This window comes from Pezoporus wallicus, unplaced genomic scaffold (genome assembly GCF_028554395.1).
Source record: "Pezoporus wallicus isolate ANWC-B61680 ecotype Strahan unplaced genomic scaffold, APGP_CSIRO_Pwel_v1 contig_12204, whole genome shotgun sequence".
Taxonomy (NCBI): Eukaryota; Metazoa; Chordata; class Aves; order Psittaciformes; family Psittacidae; genus Pezoporus; species Pezoporus wallicus.
In genome coordinates, this window is record NW_026636745.1 from 183,244 (window position 1) to 203,127 (window position 19,884).

General features: G+C 40.8%; 1 protein-coding gene across 2 annotated transcripts in view; it reads left to right on the forward strand.

Annotated features, from left to right (window-relative positions):
* Positions 1–19,884, forward strand: part of IQGAP1 (IQ motif containing GTPase activating protein 1) — a 65,349-nt gene that overhangs the window by 5,040 nt on the left and 40,425 nt on the right. For both annotated transcript variants that reach the window (XM_057401354.1, XM_057401353.1), the window contains exons 2-4: positions 22–121; positions 17,388–17,544; positions 17,916–17,993. In XM_057401354.1, the coding sequence (XP_057257337.1) occupies positions 22–121; positions 17,388–17,544; positions 17,916–17,993 (335 nt within the window). The remainder of the gene's footprint in view (positions 1–21; positions 122–17,387; positions 17,545–17,915; positions 17,994–19,884) is intronic.

A 19,884-nucleotide genomic window follows, 5' to 3' on the forward strand; every position in this document is an offset into this window, starting at 1 on the left:
ATGTCTTTTGGCTATTTGCAGCTGTCTTGGATAATGAGAGATTGACAGCAGAGGAAATGGATGAAAGGAGACGCCAGAATGTAGCCTATGAGTACCTTTGTCACCTGGAGGAAGCAAAGAGGTAAGAATAAGTGGTTTGGAACTGCTGATGCTTTAAAAGAAGTTGTGATATTTGGTAAGGGGAATGATTTGGATACAGTTTACCTCTTGTCTATGTTTCTTAGTGGCTGTATAGGTTCATTTTTACAAACGAGCAAACTCCAAAACAACTGACCCCCAATGTACTTATCTAACATGTGCTTTGTGACAAGGACTCCATAGCTTTAGTGCTCCAGTGTTCCTAGCAGTGGATGGGTTCTCCCTGTGTCTAACTTCTGTATGTCTTGGTGCAGTATTACCCCACTACTTATCAGTGGACATGGAGAAAAGATTATTCTCTTCCTCTTAACTGCAATTTTTTACAAATTGAAATTGTAACAGTGTATTTTCCTTACACTTATCTTTCAGAGTGAAAACCCAATTCTTGCATATTTTTCTGTGGGTCCTGTTCAGTGGGTCTATAGTACTTTTCCCTGGATTGTTCTGACTTCACTCACTCTGTGTCTTTCTGGAAGTGCACTGCTGAAATGGAGAAGAGTTTTCCATGAGGGACATTAATATGCATACTTATAAGAATACAAGTATTTGTACCCTGATAGATATACTACTTTTGTACATTATGGCATGGTATCTACATTTTCATAACGGTATGATGTAGTAGAGTTTTGCTGCTTTGTTACCTGTTACCCTTTTACGTGAAGGTGCCTTACTTGATATGTGTTCCTCATCTTGTGTTTATACCATCTGTCATATTTTTCTCAGTGTTTTATCTTTCATGTGATCCAGTGAAATTTTGTTTTTCTTGATCTTTGCTTTATATGTTGAAATAATTTTCATCTTATTCCTGCCCTCCAGCATGTGTGTAACTTTTTTGTCATCTCCATGTTTAATAAGAGTGTAAGCATGCTGTATTTCTTTGTTCAGACAGTTAAGGAAAGTATGATTAGAACACAGCTATTAAAGGAAAAAGAGCCAGTATTAAAAATGAATGCATGAAATCTTACTCTTGATATTTTTTTAAATCTTTTTGCAAACATTCAATCCTTTATGCTGTACCTGGATAATAAGCATGAGACAGACCAGTTTGTCTGCTGCTTTTCTTCATGACAGTTGAGTCTTTTCATGCCTTTGTATATTTTTCAATTTAAGTTTAATGAAACTTAATTTTTTTTTTTTTTAAGCCGCGATTGAGACCAAAGTCAGGTTTTCAAGAATGAGATTAAAGAGAAGGAGATGAGGTAATGTTTGTACTGGTGACTGCCCCTCTCCCCTCCATTTTTGAAAGTAAGGCTGGTGTTGGCAAACCAGCCAGTGTGTATGTCACAGAAAGTAAGTTCTGGAGCAGCTGGAAAGTAGAGCATGCATAAAACCATGTTCTAAACAGTTGACAGCATGTTTTGTCATGGCTCACTGAACTTCAGTCTGCCTCTGTCCTTCAAATGATATGAAGAGCCAGAAAACTTCCCCTTCCACTGGCTGGGTGATGAACTTTGCATAAATCTGTATAAGTCTTCCCCAGCAAGATGGATGTGTTACACTGTAGTGATTTTGTTGGGGAGGAAATTCTGAGTTTCTGCAAGTTTACTGCTGGCAGAGTATAACGAAGGACTTAATTCCAAGGTTTGAATAGTTTATGCTGCCTTACCAAAAATGTTTATTATATTTTTGAAGGGGCAGGGAGCACTTGGTTTATGCTGTAGTCTTTTTAGGTGCTTCATAACAATTGTCACTACTTTAGATTCACAGAGGCTGTGTAGTTACTAGCAGTTAATAATTTTCTGTCCGTGAGCATTTAGATGAGGATTGATGTAGTGAGAGAGGTTTGACTATATGTCAAAATAACTCGTTCCCTTTGAATCAAAGATCTTCAGGAGTGAATGCTGCATGACAGGGAGAGATGAGTTTTGCTGTAGTCACTGACAATGCTTGAAGAAACCCCAGATCCATCAAATGTGGACTCTTTGCATCATTGGCCTCGCAGAAAATATTTTCCAAGGTGCTTGTTATATGTTCAATTCCATGTCCAGATTTGGAAAAAAAATCAGGCAAAAGCCCCTTAACGCAGTGACATTTTTAATACTTTCATTAAGCTCTTGCTAAATCATGAGGACTTAGTCTTTAGATAAAATCATCTTTGACTCTAAAGTTTCTTAGCCATCTTATCTCTGCTTCTGAGTATTGCCTTGGTATTATTGAGGCTGAGCAGCTGTGCATTTGATTTTGCTGCACCTTGTCAGAAACAAGATGTTTTTAGTGTTTTGTCTGAGGACAAGCCTTCAGATGCTTCGAATAATGCCTAGTGGTTGCCAGTGTATTTTGTAAAGAATGAAGTAACAGCTGTGTTGCTCAAAATGCAAGCAGTGGTGTTACAGCCTTCCTCCTATCCACCTTGGTAGTCAAGAGAAGTTGTTAAGCTTTGGAGAGCTTCAAGTACCCATTTTTCAACCTTCAATGCATGGTGAGGGTTGCTTAGGGGCCTATAGGATGCTTATACCTATGTGATTGGGAATTCCTGACTCTGTAGCTGAAGCCAAGGCACTTTGCATAAGAGTTAAAGATTAAATGACCAGAAGAAGGGGAGCAGAATCTGTAGTTTAGCAATTAAGAAACACAAGTGAGAGCAGAAAGACTTGGGTTCATGCTCTTGAGTTCATGGTCTACTCCCAATAATTTTTCTTTTTTTCCACTGAGCAGTCTTTTTGTAAAATGTCCTTTGATTCCTCCCCACTCTCCATTATGGTTATTTCTCCTAATGATTCTCAAAGAGGGCTCAGCTGCATTGTTGCAAAGGAGCTTATTTAACAAAAACAACTAAGCCAGAACTGCAAGAGATCATTATGTTTGCAATTTATGTCCTTGGTCTGACATTTTCTGTACTTGATTTCCCTGCCAGGAGTGTGAGCCATAGAGTGTGAATTAGTTAAGGCAGCATTTTGCTTGTGCTATTAATTACAGTGCCTCAGAGCTATGGGTATGGATAAAGAGAGTTTATAATCTTTCTTCACAGTGAGAGATTTTCAGATTGGAAAATGTATTTGTAAGGAGAAGACCTAACAGAATCATAGACTATAATAATGTGAATAATAAAATGCTGACTTGCATTGCATCAGCATTGTCAGAGGCGTGCTGTTGCTTCAATCAAGCAACAGATAAAGGATCTAGAAGCAGAATTTAGTTTTTTTTTTGTTGGTTTTTAAATGTTAATAGAAGGCAGCAAGACGAGCGTTGGCTACCACTTGATTTTGTACTGAAATGAAAAATCCAGAAGAGTCTGGATTTCTGAACTGGAACAGCACATGGGTATTTCATGAAGTTGTTTGGAGTATGTGTCTGCTAAGGAGCATACATCAGAGGGATAACAGTAACTTATTTAATGGCATTCCAACTTGTCGTCTCTCTTTTTTTTTTCTCCTTGAGCTGTCACTGCTGTACTGTTGTTATTTAGCAGTGTTTGACTTCAGCAACCAATGTACAACAGTCTTGCGAAACAGGCCTTTTCTTGCTTAGTTGGAGACACAGAGGCAGAGTGCAACCAAGTTGCTCAAGATTATGAATGACATTGACCTGAATATTTGAGCTAAATTGAAGATTGGTAATAAGAGGGATTCCTGTACTATGCTTGAACCAGATGCCTCTTTCTTGAATAAAAATGGCTTTCTGAGTTGGTGTTTTCTAATACTTCAAGTTTGGTGTTTTGTGTTTGGTTGTTTGGTTTTGGTGGGTTTAGTTTGTTTTTTTTTTTCTGTCTCCAAATCACAATAGTTTATAAAGAAAAGATATGGCAGTTCAGATAAAACTGTAAGAAGTACTTTGCTGTTGTCTAGAGCTCGGGCTGGTGCACAATAATATTCATCTGTGTTTTGTGATAGCTTTTTTCCTATATGGGAAATACCCCTTGTTGCTGTATTGTGGCATTTTTGTGACAAAATTAGCACTTACCAGTTTGGCAAAGGCTTTTCTTAAAGCTTTGTTTTTCACTGTGGAGTATTTTAGGTTCCTCCATTTTGGAAACTAAAATATTATTTGCTCTCTTGTTGCCTTATCTGGCTTGCTGGGTGATGATACCATCCTTTTCCCCTGGGATAGTAGAAAATATTTTCATTCTGGGTTATTCCTGAGCACGGTTTAAGCATTTTAGTGCTCAGATTATGTGGCTTCCAATAACTAACTTCCATTGTGCCTGAGCAATGTGTCATTTCTTGCATGCATCAGGATGGAATGTGACAGTGTTGTTTTTTTTCTCCTTTTTGGGGTTTCTTGTAGAAGATGTTAACCTATTGAGCAAGAAAAGGATGATGCTTGCTCTTTATTGCTGTTTTAATATGTTTGGGATTGAAGTGTACTGCCTGTGGTTTTATGGTAATCCCCTTCTTTCTGGCAGATTGGAAGGTGGCTTAGTGTAAACTGATACCATTGAGTGAAAATACTTTTTGCCTCTGTGGTAGAGCCTGAAGGGTCTTTCTCATTCATTGCTTTTCTGTAAGAATTATATTCCCCTCTCCCTCGATGCATGCTTTCTCTCTTTAAAGTGAGGAACAATTCTTTTTTGACTGGGATGATTTGTGTGTGTCTCAGTTAAACTTTGTTTACTTGAAGTAACCTAATGTTTAAAGAAAAAAACCTGGTCTTCATCTTTTTGGGTTTCCCATTGTTAGTTTGAAAGTGTTTGGATATCATTGTCTCTTGGAATCTGGCCTAGTCACTGAAGATCTGCTTAAACAGATTTCTTTATCTTCAGAAGTGTAGGGTACCCAGAAGAATGAAGAGGAAGAATTATAAAGGACACCCCTTTCTGGACAGATGAGCACATCTAAAGTTAAGAGCTAGATGGGAAGCTCTATAAAGCTTATTATGTGAGTAACTTTGTAATGCTGGTTCCCTGTTGTTTTTGTAAAGGTATAGGTATCAGTTGCTGAAAGAGCTGTAATTTGAAGATGAAGTATTTTAACTAGTACACTACAGCTTAAATCTGTTTGTGAAGGAAACGTAACGGTTGCTCTTCTATGCGGACTTACTCTCAATTCAGAGATTTTTCAGAAAGGTGATAAATGGCATTGGTTCCATTCTCTTACTAGCCTCAACTTGAGAAAAGTGAGATAGTTTAGTTAAAATGTCTTACAAGCCTCTGTTTAAGAGCAGGGCTGTGGTTAGAGGTAGGTAACAGTAATGTGGTTTGAGAAAGCAGCATTAGGCTTTCTCACTTTTTTTGGTACAGTTTTCAGTGTGCCACAGATAAGCAAGTAAAGTGCAGAATATCTTATTTAGGTCCTGCTTAGATTCACTACAAATTAGATACAGGCAAGTTTCTTATGCGTTTGGAAAGTGTAGAGTTAGTACGTTGCCTCTTGCAGGATTCTGAGGATGAGGCAGTCTGTGATGGAGCTCAGAGAGCTCAGAGTGCAATAGTTCTGGTGGTGTGAACCAGAGCTGCTGTTGAAGAATTTTTTTTTTTTTTTTTTTTACTGTAAATCTCGGGCTAGCAAGAACAGCAGTGTAACTCTGGAGTCCCTCAGAGAAAAAGTGAGGATTGTTTTGCATTTGTCTCTGAGCTCATTCTTTTTTTCCCTTCCTTCCCCTCCTTAGGTTAAGGCAAACTTGACTTTGTGGGGTAGGGTTCCTTTTAGCTTTTAAAGATGTTCTATTTGCATTCCCATCCTAATGTCTGGAGTGCATGTGCCAGAGCTACAAGGTAGTATCTTTCAGTAATTATGAGCAATTAATTGTATTACCTCAGAAGCACAGGAAATTGTTGCAACTGTGCAAACAACAGGACAAGAAAAGATGGTAGATCTTGAACTATTTGCAGATTAGGTAGGAAACACATTCTGAAGTTATGATATGTGAAAGCTATTTTGCTTTATGCAGGTCAGCCTGCATATATTTAATCTATAGTCTATATTCAATACTTCAGATCATAAGTGGCCCCTTCTTTCATAATTGCTGGACAGTATTCCATGCTGGAAAAGATGTAAAGATAGAATTGGTTGTGTTTAGAAAACACCTGTGGTAATTTAGTCAGTAGCCTGTAATTCGGAACCTATGTTCCTCTTCTTGATGACGTCTTCAGGCTTAGATGGGAGGCAGTTTGAGACTTCTGAATGATGTCTGTCTGGTTTGCCCGTGTTTTATTTTAAATATATGACTCCTTTTTGGAAATACTCTGTTTTTATCTTCTAACTTAATTTTTGATGCTTCTTGTCAGCTTCTATCCAAAGTGACCATTCCAGATCAGGTGAGTGGGTCAGAAGGTCACTAATTGACATAGCAGAGCTTATTCATATGTGGCATAAACAGGGTTCTTCTTTTTATTCCAGGCTATTCAAGCCTTTTTTCTTATTTCTGTGGTGTTTTTTTTTTTTTGTTTTGTTTGTGTATGTGTTTGGAGGTTGTTTGGTTTCTGCTTCTGTCAAATACAATTCAAGTCCCATGTTAGATTGTAATCAATGAATGTTCACAGATGTTTTATTTTTTCTTATCAATTGCTTTATTATCAACAGCTGTAAGTTGCAGTAGATGCTGTTTAACTCTCCCCACTTCATATGGGACTTCCTGTCAGCTCCTGTTTAGACTTGAGGAGGTGCTTCTTCAGAGTGCCTCTGTTGTTCCATTGATGACCTCATGCGGCTGGCAGGGAGCAGCTGTCTGGGCTGGAAGTTGCTTGGAATGCACATTCAGAACCCTATTTTTCTGAGAAGTGGGTTGACAGAGGAGGGAGGATGGTGGGGGCACCACCATCTCTGCCTTGCTCTGAATGCTTTTTCTATGAGTCACTGGAAATAGTAATGAAAGGCAGGCTATGAGGAGAGATGCAGCTGTTTGCACAGAGTATGATTCAGAGACCAGGTTTTTGCTGTGTCTCTGATTGGTGATTTCTGAAGGAATATTGTATGTAATGCAAAAAGAGAGCAGCCCAAAATAACCAAAGCAGGTAGTTTGTCACATAGCAGTTCTTGGCTATCTGGTACCGTGGAGTGTTTCTTATAACCCTTATTTGCAAGAAATCAATTTAGTTTTGAGGTATGATAACTTCAGTGATGCTATACCTTCCAGGTATTTTAGCTTATTTAGTTACTAATGGTAAGTGATGATGGCAATTAGCTTGGGCAACAGAATGGTACACTGTGCCTTGAAAAAGATTTCTGCATATGTGATAATTAAGTTCCACACTTTAGTGCCAAAATATTAATATGGTCTTTGGTTCAGCTGCATCTTGCCAGGGAGGGTACATCAGTCATTGGGAAAAATTTGGCCTGTGTTACCCACTAATCCTTTACTTTTTGGTAATTTTGAAATTGCCAAATATCTTCTTTGAAGAGTACTGTTGTTTAGTTTGGACACCTACTAGTGTTTCTTTGTCTACTTTTATGAGTCTTGTTTCTGTAGGATGAGTTGTCAGGCAAAGACAGTAATGTTTGAAATTCTTGGTGTCAGTACAAGGCACTAGACAAGATGGGGGAAAGCCAGTGGTATGTTATACAGCTATTTAGTGACCCTGAGCATGAGCAAATCTGGTGGGGAGTTAGGGAAAGGGAGACTTTTTTTCTTTCTTGAGGTTGTCTTGTTCTGAGTGCTTGGCATTCTGAAAGTCTTTGCATGATGTGCTACAAAAATGACCAGTTACGGGTTGAGTGTCAGCAGTGTTCCCTGTCCCATTGCCAGCTTCTGACCCGTGCTTACACTGTGATCGCTGAAACTCAGCTTGACGGAGTTTCTGCCCTCTCCTTACAGTTTTTCTATTGTCTCCCAGATACTCATCATGTGTTCCTGTTGCAGCAGCTGCACAAGTATGTTATTACAGCCTCTACTGCTTGAGGAAGATGATGTTGTTTATTGCATGTCAGAAATCCTTTGAAACAAGCTACTCTCTGCTAAAATAAAAGCCCTTTTCAGCACGATGTCCTTGTAGACATCCAGGAATTGTGAAGTTAGCTGATTAACTGCCAGAATCTGAAACATAGGAACATTTTTGTGTCATTACTGGTGCAGGTTTTTGTGTTTTTTTTTGTTTTTTGGGTTTGTTTTTTTTTTTTGCTATAGTAGGTCAGGTGCAAATTTTCTGTTTATTTTCTTGAGGACAGAACTGTTATTTTCTCTTTCAGTTGTCTTCCAAACTACTGAAAGAGAAACTTTTTTAGTCTCCCCAGACACAAGTATTAAAAAAAGTCTACATCAGCAGCACATGCAGTGACAGCTTGTTTTTATTTTTCCTTCTTTTCAATTGTCTTAAACCCGGACTAGACAACTGTTCTTTGTGACTTTTGAATCAGCGTTATGACATCTGATGGAGTTACACCATAAAGATATCTGATATTGAGGGTTTGTTTTCTTTGAGGCTCCAGGTAGTGAGAGGACAGCCAATATCTAGATGTATTGTCCCAGCAATACATCTAGATGTAATGTGCATTTCCCCGTCAGAGTTTTTCCTGCTTCAGCTTCTAGCTGTTCGTTCTTATTCTCTTTGTCTAGTTGAGACTACTGCTCTTGCAAATAGTCTGTATTTATATTGGTACTGTCTAAGAGTGATTAAATATTCTCTAATAGCCAGTTTGCAGACCTGGTAAAAATCATGTGTTGGTGTCCTTGGGATGGAGGCTGGGGACATTCTGCTTAGACGCATGTGCCCCCAGGATGCAAGGGAGGCAGTTGGAGTCTGCTGCTTCAGTCAGAGAAAGAGGTTTATCCTGTGGGTGTGCCCTGATATTGCCACTTTTTTCTCTGCATTTTTGGATTTAGCACCAGTGTGTGGACAGTTGGCCTTGTTCTTGCTTCCTGCTAGTTTTTTTACTCTGCTCATGTGACTGTCTTTGTTTTCCCCTCTCTAGGCATCTTCTTCCAGTACCTCAAATTCAAGCTTGTTTTTGTTTTCGGTGCATGTTATTTGGCTTTGTTATTAGTAATAACTTTTTTCATTTGTTAATCATTACCTTCACTTGGCTGAGGACGCTAGCTTTGATGACTTCCTGTTCTGTATCCTCCTCAAATAAAGTCCCTCCTGAAGATGATTTCTTTTACCCCAGCTGGTGTAAAGCTTCTTCTGCCTTTCCTCTACTTAGTTCTTCTGCAGCAGTGTCTATCATCCCTCACTGAACTTGAAAGTACCAAGGTAGGTTTGGTTGTGTTGGGTGGGGGGTTTGTTTTTGTTTATTTGTGGTGGTTGTAGTTTTTTTTTTGTTGTTTTTTTTGTTTGTTTTTAGAGTATGCTTTCTTGGTCCAGTGTTCACCTTCGTTTTCTGTTGTGTTGCTCGTTTTATGGCATGGTGTGTGCTGTCTGGGGCAAGTGATGGCTTGGGCAACAATGTGCAGAAGCGCAGTTGAATGGCTTGTGCATAACTGGGGTTTCTGTGTACCACAGTAAATAATAATTTCCTTGCCTGGCTGCTCTGGAAGACCACTTTGTATATGTAGTGGAAGGGAGGAGTTTCAGAGAGAATTCTTTTTCTGTTGTGGTGGGCTGACCTTGGCTGGCTGCCACAACCACCAAGCTTCACTTTCATTCCCCTTCCTCAGGTGGACAGGGGGAGAGAAAATAAGATGAAAGGCCTGTGTGTCAAGACAAGGAGAGAGAGAGATCACACAGCAGTTACTGTTATGGGCAAAATAGACTTAGGAAAACTGATTTAACTTATTCCCAGTCGAATCAGAGTAGGATAATGAGAAATAAGAAAACTTAAATCACCTTCCCTCTTTTCTGGGCTCAACTTCACACCTCATTTCTTTGTTTCCTCCCCCTGAGCAATGCAGTGGAAAGGGGAAAGGGGGTTGTGGTGAGTTCCTTATACGTTGTCTCTCCCATTCGTGCCTTCTCACGCTCCTATTATGCTCCAGTGTGGTATTCCTCCCACAGGAGATAGTTCTTCACAAACTTCTCCAGTAGGGGTCCTTCCCACAGGCTGCAGTTCTTCATGAACTGCTCCAGCATGGGCCTTTTCCACAAGGTGCAGTCCTTCACAAGCAGACGGCTGCAGTGTGGGTCCCCCCCACAGTCACAAGTCCTGTAGCAAACCTTCTCCAGCATCAGCTGCTGTCTCCACAGGGCCACCGGTTCTGCCAGGAGCCTGCTCCAGCGCAGGCTTCCCATGGGGTCACAGCCTCCTTCGGGCACTTCCCTCCTCCTCTGGCATGGGATCCTGCCTGGGCTGCAGGTAGAGATCTGCTCCGCCATGGACCTTCATGGGCTGCGGGGAAAACTCTGCTCTGCCACCTGCAGCGCCTTCTCTCCTCCTTCCTCACTGATCCTGCTGTCTGCAGAGCTGTTTCTCTCACATACTCTCATTCCTATCTCCCAGCTGCTGTTGTGCAGCAGGCTTTCCCCCTTCTTAAATACGGTGTTATGATGCTGTCACCTTCACTGAGGGCCTCAGCTCTGGCTGATGGTAGGTCCATCTTGGTTAGTCAGATTTTTGATGTTTTCACAAGTGTAAGAGCAAAATGTGTGCCATGTGATCAGTGTCAAGTTTCTGCTATGCCCAGACTCCAGTTCTGTTTAAATTTGGCTTGTGATACTACTGAAAAATAACATCTTTGTGTCACAATCCTTGACAGTGCTGTACTGGGGGGTAAACAAGTTGGTAGTTGACTGATGTTATTTTTTTCTAACCCTTGGTAATAAAGTAGTGTTTCCTTTAGAAGTTTGAAGGCAGCATTACTTGAGAGACTGGCTGCCTGACAATACCCGAACATTTCTCCTGTTGGCTCTGAATTGTAGCTGATGGTAGTAGCTGTAGGAAGATGCTCAAGGATTGTTTTCTAGGAGGGGAGGGTTTGTCTGCATGTTGTAGCAGTAGGACTGATTGATTAGAAAAGTGATGTTAGTACTTTAATTTGAGCTAGATTAAGTGAAATTGGTGAGTCCAACATTACCTATGCAATTGTGATGAAATTTGATTGAAGAATTAAATCTGGGTTAAAAATTACCTGTTCTGGTGGGAGGGAGGGAGCATGGTAGAAATTGCCAAAGTAGCAAAAAATAATTGAAGATTACTCTTGAAGGCTTATTGATGGGATATTGTTCTCATACTTACTTCTAAAGGGAGTAGAGGCTGCTGCCCATCAACCAGGTTGTGTCTCTTCACCCCTGTCCCCCACGATACTTGAGAAACACTTTTCTCTTGTTCATCTGGAAATTCTGCATTTATTTCTGCCTTTCAAGGATGACAGGTGTTATCTTTAGTAGGAGTATGTGAGGTTTCTAAATGTAAAAGGTACTGTGTGGTGCTTTCTGGAAGTATTGCTTTCTCCTCTGGCCTAGCAAATGGTTAGGCAATACCTCACTAAGAGGGAGTGTTATTGTATGTAAATTGCCCTAGCTTTGAAGTTCCCACTTGGGAACCTGTTGAAACAGGTATGAGTACATTGAGACAGCTTATGTTCTAACTATGAGATATGCATCTTATTTTATGGAGATGCTTAAACAAAACCCAGTGCCTCTATGTCCTTCTGTAAGGCAGGAAATTATGTGTTTACATGTCCCTTCTACTTTCATTTTAGGTCTTCTGAGGTTCAACAAAGTGGGTGGGTTTTTTTATTGGGCCAGTAAGGTTCTTGGGAGGATATTCTGAACCCTGTTGCTGCATTTGGACTCTTCATGGTTTGAGTAGCTCTGTGTCCCCTCAGGGGTCTTTGCTTGTAATGATCTAAGGCATGCAAGTGACATTACAGAGGGCTCTTGCCCCACTTGGAATAGGGAAAAGGGTTGATCATGGAGGTAGGGGAAGAGCTGGATCTCAAGAGGTCCCTTGTGATAAGCCTTAGAGGTTCTGTGAAGGTTGGGTTGAAGCAGCACAGGAAATGCAGCTATGTGGGTAGGGAAAGAATGTGATCTGAGTGATGGTATTTGACTTGTTTTAAGATCTCTTTTGGATAATGGTCTAGAATTTTTAAGCTTACATTTCCTATCACTCATTCAGTTGCTTTCTGCATTTTTCTAGAACTTAAAGTTCTTGATTTTTATTTTATTACTTTTTTTAGGGGAAAGCAGAAATCCCAGAAAAATAGTAGTTTGTGCAGGAATTGGGATTTTGCAGTTTATGTACAGAAGTTGGCCAGTTGTTTCCAGAAGCCTTTTCTTCCTGGTAAACAGTACTCCTTGTTGCTTTTCCAAGCTCCCTATCCTGCTTTGGATTGCAGGGCCCCCTTTTCTTGGACTCAGGTTGCACTCCATGGTGTAATGGTATCTCATCTGGGATTTAAAGTGCTCTCCCGGTTTAACTGTCTGTGACCTACAGTTTGTCATTTGAAGGTGAGGCTTGTTTGGGAGCATTCAGTTCAAGAAGCAGTGGTAACCAGCTTGATTTTTAAATCCCTTTAGGAGAGTGTTTGCATTCCTATTTGTGAAAAATAACTTGAGGAAATATGTCAGTCTTAAGTCACAAAGCACTGTATGTATGTCATATTAGACAGGAAAGTGTGGTACAAAGTTTCTTAATATTGGAGTCTATTGAAAAGCTGGTGCTTTCCAGGCTAAACTAGGCAAAAATTAGCAACTTCCTTTGTATAATTTTACCACTTCAAAAGCATTACTTGCACTAGATCGGAAGCGCACTAGATCTGAAGCACACTAGATCGGAAGCGCACTAGCTAAATATGAGGTCCATGAGACTTTCTGAAGTTTTCATGTGGAGTAGGAGGGCTTGAGCAACCTTTGCCTTGTAGAAGCTTCTCTAGTATGGGGTGTTTTGATTTGTATCTTGGGAACTCTTTTTGCCATGTTGCGCCTGCCATCTGTGACTTGTGTGTCCTGAGTTGATGCCCTTCACACTCCCATCCCTTCATGGCATAAAATTTGTAAGTTGTTTATACCGAACTCCTGTCAAAACTTGAACTGGTTTGTTTTCTGTACTTTGACTCAGTTCCTTACTCCCTTAACGTGTCCTTCTGGTTGTATTTCCTTTCTGTACCTTACAGTCTTTTCATAAACAGTACTCCTATTTTCCCAAGTTAGATGGCAAGGAGCTCAAAGACAAGACAGGAGAAAACATGGTTGTGCATCATCTGGTGTTTGGTGGCTAACTGTGACTTACTCATATGTGAATAGAGGGCCCAAAGGAGGGCCATGAAGATGATCAAACTGCTGGAGAACCTGCCCTGTGAGGAAACACTGAGGGAGCTGGGTTTTTTCTCGTTGGAGAAGAGAAGGCGCATGGGGATGTCATCAGTTTTCCAGTGCTTAAAGGGTGGTTACAAAGAGGACAGAGGCGCTCTCTCCCCAAGGGTCCCCATGGACAGGACAAGGGGCAACAAGAGCAAGTTGCACTGGGAGAAGCTTCATCTTGATATAATAACAATCAACCACTGTAACAGCCTTCCCAGGGATGTGGTAGGGTCTCTGTCACTGGAGATTTTCAAGACATGACTGGACAAGTCTCCCTTTTCCACAGGAGATTGGACCAGATCTGTGAAGATCCCTTGCAACTTGGGCTGTTCTGTGATTCTGTGGATAAACCAGGCAGTGAGACCAGTTACCACGTCCAGTTAGTCAGGTGCTATCAAAGGGCACATGAATCAGTCTTCTGACTTCTCGCAGCTTTTTAGGATAGCGAATAGAACCCACAGAGAGTGTGTGAAACTTGAAGCTTGGAAATGTAATTTTTATGTACCTTTCCAGATAGTGTTTTAGGTGCTTCTCTGGAATATGAAAGGATAGTTCTTGATTTCTGCAGGGTGTCTACTCTTCGTGTATGTACGTATGCACGTTTTAATCCCTCTGCAGTCCTCCCACGTAGTGTTGCAGTGTCCCATTTCAGGGAACTACCTTATTCAGTAGTGTCGTGGTCCAGTTCTTTCTGTATAAAGTTTGTTTCAGCCATTCCAACAAAACACTCATTTGCTGATTGAAACTTTCCACACACAGAGCCTTTGTAATGTGGCCATTCAGGGCAGCAGCTACAGTTGTCATGTACGTTTTCTGAAACATTTTGTGAGATGGTATTTTGTAAATTTATTCTAGTTTTTGAGTTGGGAAAGACTAGAGAATGAGAAGTCAGAAGCTGGAAGAACCTTGTGTGTTGCCTATTTCCTGCAGAAAACACTCTCTGTTGTTAGAGGGCTTTCAGCAGGAACATGAAGCTCTTGTTGATTTTTGTGAGTGCTAATTTGAGAAATGTGTAGTTGCCCTTCTTTCCCCCCGCTCCTTCCAGGCTGTTCTGAAACATCCCCTGCTCAGTCTGTTGGAGGCATCTGGTTGCTGACCTGTTTCTGTGATTAGTTGCTGTTGCAACCTCTTTGAGAAGCTTCCTGGCACCTTTCTCTTGCTTTTGTTAGCTTTTCAAAGGTACCACCTCTGCTGCCTGGAGCTGTAGAGAAGCCAAGTGTGAGGAAAAGGCTTTTCTGGGCAAAGAGGATGGGTCTTAAAACTGAGTAGTTGTTTGTATTTCCATGGAAAAAATCAGAAGAACTGAGATTTGGGGACTGTAATGGTGGCTGATTGTAGGTACTTTCTGATGGGTTATGGCATGTAACTGAGGATTTTCCCTTTTGAAATAAACTTCACATTTTCCTGCTATCCAGAGAGGAATGCATATACTGAAAGCAATCTGAATAACCAATGAAACAGCCATGAAATCAAGCTTTTTGTTAAACATCTGTTGAATTGTGAGTATTCTTTCAACAATGAGGCTGTAAGCATAACTGCTACAGAATCCACAAATAGGAGAACAGCATCAGGGAATCTTTGGATAAAACCTCAAACAGAAGTTCAAGATCAATTAACAATTTGAGGACTTTATGCTATATTTGTTCTACACTCATTTTTTAGGTGATCCTGGGTGTAGACATGGGAATTGCTGTAGCTGATTTCAACTTCTGTTACTAGAAAAGGCTATTTGAGGATTAGTGGCAGTTGAGCTAAATTTTTACTAACAACTACCTGTCTCTATAATTAGAAATGTAGTTTACTGCCTTCTCAGGAGAGATGAAAAACTAGCTGTGGTGAATTTGAATGCATCTGGTTATGTTGTGTGCTTCTACAGTGTTACATATTTGAGATAAGAGTAAGCTGTGCAAAAGTATCCCCAAAATGCAAATTAAAATTTATCTTTATAATACTACTTTTGTAAATTACTGTGAAGAAATAATCACATATTATTGTCCCATTAAGGTCAGAGAGAATGATTTCTGTCATCTTCTGAGATGTTGCAGGTTAAGTAATTTTTAGCTCTTTCCAGTAAGACTCACATGCTGGGCTGAAAATTGTTGGTTCAGAAGCTGATCAATATGTAGTTCTTGTGCTCCTGCCTTAAATTTGATGCTGTTTGTCAGAAAAGGTGAAGCAGGCTGGTGCTGGTGGCAGCAGTTTCAGTCATCTGATTGCAGTCTGCTGCCAAAGGACTGTCAGAGCACCAAGGTACCACTCAGACTCTTATTTCGACAAACTGAATGTGCTGCATTGCTCATGCTTTTCATTGTGAAGTATTATCTTAGCTAATCAAAAACTTCTTTCCTATCTTGTTGCTGCTCTCCAGTTTGAAAAAATGCAGAAGACAGTGACAAGGTTAGTCTCATCAGTGTCCTAATATAAGAATAGTCGTAGTGCCTGGCTGTACTGTTCCCCTTTGTATGCATCCCACAATAACATTAGGTCTTACAGTTTTCAACTTTGAATTCGTTGTGTCTGCTGTACTCATCACACATTTTTCAGTGTTGCAGTTGTCCTTTAGGATACAATCCCGAGTCTGTAGATCAGCCAGATCAATGACCTAATATTTAACCTTATCTAAAGCTTTGGATATTTGAACAGTCCTGTTCTTACTCAGGCTGTGACCACCTGTGTTACAGGTTACAGTAATGCTAGTACTGCTTTTATAATTCAATTCTCTAATTTTGTCAGCCTCAATTTTCATGTTTACCTGGAAAACTTAAAGGAGGGGGCATAGCATGCATCTGTGCCAAAATACATTGGAAACGGAATCATTCCATGAATCCCCCTGAAAACACTGATTGGAGATGTCTGCTTTTGGTATATATGAGCTATTCTTTGTATGCATGATTTTAATCAGAATATTATGATGCATGAACCCTCGCATCTCGCAGATGTGAAATATCTGCAGCTTTAGTTAGTCAACAGAGCCACATTGGGTTTTACAGAACTGATTTCTGTGAAATTGTTTTAATTTACTACAGTTATTAATTGAATCTGTTATCACTTGCATCTAGTATGGTGTTTTCTGGTTACTTTGCCTGGATTAATATGGAGCTAAATAGTTTAGAGTTATGTATCCATCTGAAAGCGCATTTAGAATATTAAAATTCTGTTCACTGGGTTCAAGCAGGTTCCTTCACTTGTCTGCATTTAAGATCAGTTCCAGTAATGTGGAATTATCATCCCTGCGAGCCAAATTGTTAACCTTGCTTATGTTACACTGTCAGCTCTGTTTTATAATATGGGCTACTACTATTCTGAGTCGCTGTTTTCTTTATTGATCCAAGGCTTATCTGTCCTGTATGAGCTTTAGAGTTTAGCTACAATTGAGGCATGGTCTAAAGAAAGTGCTTTAGAACGTGGCCCATGGCACAGAACAGCCAGGGAGCATGTCATCTTTGAAAGAAACTGTAAGTTGAGCTTGCAGTATATAGCCTCTGGGAGTCCTGTATGGAACAAATATCAAGGCGCATCTCCATTGTGAGAACAGCGACTTCTCAAATTATTTGTAGTCTTTGTTTTTTGTTACGAGGATCTGTGACACCGTTAAGTGAGATGGGAGGAAATAAGGGAGAATCATGAGGAGAGGAATGCCTATTCCATTCCCACCTCCCCCTGTCCCTGTTTTTGAAATGTATAGTAGTGTGGGAGAAAATGTATAGTTTGGGAAGGCACACTTAGTGACAGCATTGTAGGGCCTCTCTATGAGATAAGCTAAAAGAACTTGACTAAGGGGTACAAAGTCGTGAAATAACTAGTGAATACCTAATGAGAGTAAAGAAATGCTTGTGAGAGAAGCCTGTACTCAAGGAGGATTTAAGTTGGTTAAAAGGACAGGTTGGCCACTAGAACAGTACCAGCTAAATCATGGGCTGAAGGAGAAATGTGGTAGTGAGGTGGTATCTTAATGACTTGTGCAAGTCTGGCTGTTGGACTTCATACTTGTTAATATTTTGTCTGAAGTGTTGCTGACTAGCATTTTAATGACACAGGTTGTCTGGTAGTGCTATGCCAACTTGCAGTCCCTAATGCTAAGTAAATAGTATGCTAGAGTATGACAGCAGTAGCAGCATAAAACTTGTTTACCATGGGGTTGTGTTCACAAATTGGAAATATGCACAAGTGACCAACTTCGTTGTTCTTGCACTTCCAGATGGATGGAGGCCTGTCTAAATGAGGAGCTGCCTCCCACAACAGAGCTTGAAGAAGGACTGAGAAATGGAGTCTACCTGGCCAAACTTGGAAACTTTTTCTCCCCTAAAGTGGTTTCTGTGAAGAAAATCTATGATAGGGAACAGACTCGATATAAGGTGAGAGCTATAAGCCATACGTGCTGCTTTAGGCAGACATCTGAAACAGGAAAATGTGCACAAGGAGGTACTGTGAGCAAATAAACAGAAAGTTAGTTTGTTATTGTTGCCTGAGAAACTTCATTTTCACTCTAGAGCATATGTTAAGGGGGGTGTGTGTGTGTGTCTGAATAGACTCAGCTGTATATCTGGATTTCTGTTCATGTGAAAGAATTTGTCATAAACAATCAATATAATCATATACAGACGACTTCCTGTTTCTGTCAGGGTACTGTTTTAACTATCCATCCTAATAAACTTCCCTGCTCTTCCCGGCAGCTGTGATGCCTTGTTTCTGACGGCCCTCTTGTTCCCGTCTGTTCTTATTTCAGGCAACTGGTCTCCACTTCCGGCACACAGATAATGTAATCCAGTGGCTGAATGCCATGGCTGAGATTGGTCTCCCCAAGGTAATTTCTGTGTTTTGCATGCAGATAAATAAATAATCTCAGAAAAGCTTTACATTCTGTGGAAGCATTTGCTGCGATACAGAAATCAGCAGGCTTCATCTAGTTAATTCTTCATTTTCTGGATTTACAACCGTATCGACATTCTCTCCTAAAAGTTGTTGAAAGATTTCATTCTGTAATGTGCGTGAGAATGATTAGGAGCAAAATAATTGACCTTCTCTACTATATCCTTACTATCACTATTCTTGCATAACATTTGTAGAATCAGAATAGAATCATTGAATAGTTAGGGTTGGAAAGGACCTTAAAATCATCTAGTTACAACCTCCCTTCACGTTGCACTAAACTGTGTTGCCCAAGGCTCTGTCCAGCCTTGCCTTGAACACCGCCAGGGATGGAGCATTCACAACTTCCCTGGGCAACCCATTCCAGTGCCTCACCACCCTTACAGTAAAGAGCCCATTTTTTTGTATCTAACCTAAACTTCCCCTGTTTAAGTTTGAACCCATTACCCCTTGTCCTGCCACTACAGTCCCTAATGAAGGGTCCCTCTCCAGCATCCTTCAGATACTGGAAGGCTGCTATGAGGTCTCCATGCAGCCTTCTCTTCTCCAGGCTGAGCAGCCCTGTCTTCATACGGGAGGTGCTCCAGTCCCCTGATCATCCTCGTGGCCTCCTCTGGACTTGTTCCAACAGTTCCATGTCCTTTTTATGTTGAGGACACCAGAACTGCACACAATACTGCAAGTGAGGTGTCAGGAGAGCAGAGTAGAGGGGCAGGATCACCTCCTTTGACCTGCTGGTCACGCTTCTTTTAATGCAGCCCAGGATACGGTTGCTTTCTGGGCTGCGAGCGCACACTGCTGGCTCATGTTCATTTTCTCATCAACCAACACCCTCCAGTCCTTCTCTGCAGGGCTGCTCTGAATCTTTTCTCTGCCCAACCTGTACCTGTGCCTGGGATTGCTCTGACCCAGGTGTAGGACCTTGCACTTGGCATGGTTAAACTTCATGAGGTTGGCATCAGCCCACCTCACAAGTGTGTCAAGGTTTCTCTGGATGGCATTCCTTCCCTCCAGGGTATAAACCAAGCCACACAGCTTGGTGTCATCACCAGAGTTGCTGAGGGTGCACTCACTCCCACTGTCCATGTCAGCGACAAAGATGTTGAACAAGACTGGTCCCAACGCTGATCCCTGAGGGACACCACTCTTTACTGTTTTCCAATTGGACATTGAGCCATTGACCACAACTCTTTATGTGAGGCCATCCAGCCAGTTCCTTATCCACCGAGTGGTCCATCCATCAAATTGATGTCTCTCCAATTTAGAGACAAGGATGTCGTGTGGGACAGTGTTGGATGCTTTGCACAAGTCCAGGCAGATGACGTCAGCTGCTCTGCCCCGTCCATCAGTTCTGCTCATTTCTTCAGGTTTCCCTACGAAATTTTCACATCTAGTTGAAATAAATGTTCCTGGTGTAGCTTAGTCAATTCCTTCGGGGAATGGCTAGATAAACTGTTTAGTGTGGGTTGTTTGGGTTTTTTATTTTTTATTTTTTTTTTGTAAACCATGTTATGCTTAGTCTCACAAAGACAGCATTGTGTAGTTTAATCTGATATATGTTTTGTTTTCATACATGCTTGCACACTTGGAAAAGTTTTTCAGATAACTTGCTGAGATTTACTAGTTGAACCTTGCTGGGTTTTGGGATGAGCAGCTAGACAAAGAGAATTGCCAGGTATGAGGCAAGGTTTTCAGATGTACCTGGGTTTGTGGGCCAGGAATCAATATGGTATATTAAATAAACTGGGTTCTTTGCACTGACAAAATGATATTGCCGCTCTAAATATTTTCCCATGCAGAAGACCCAGGGAACCAGTGCTGTGGAA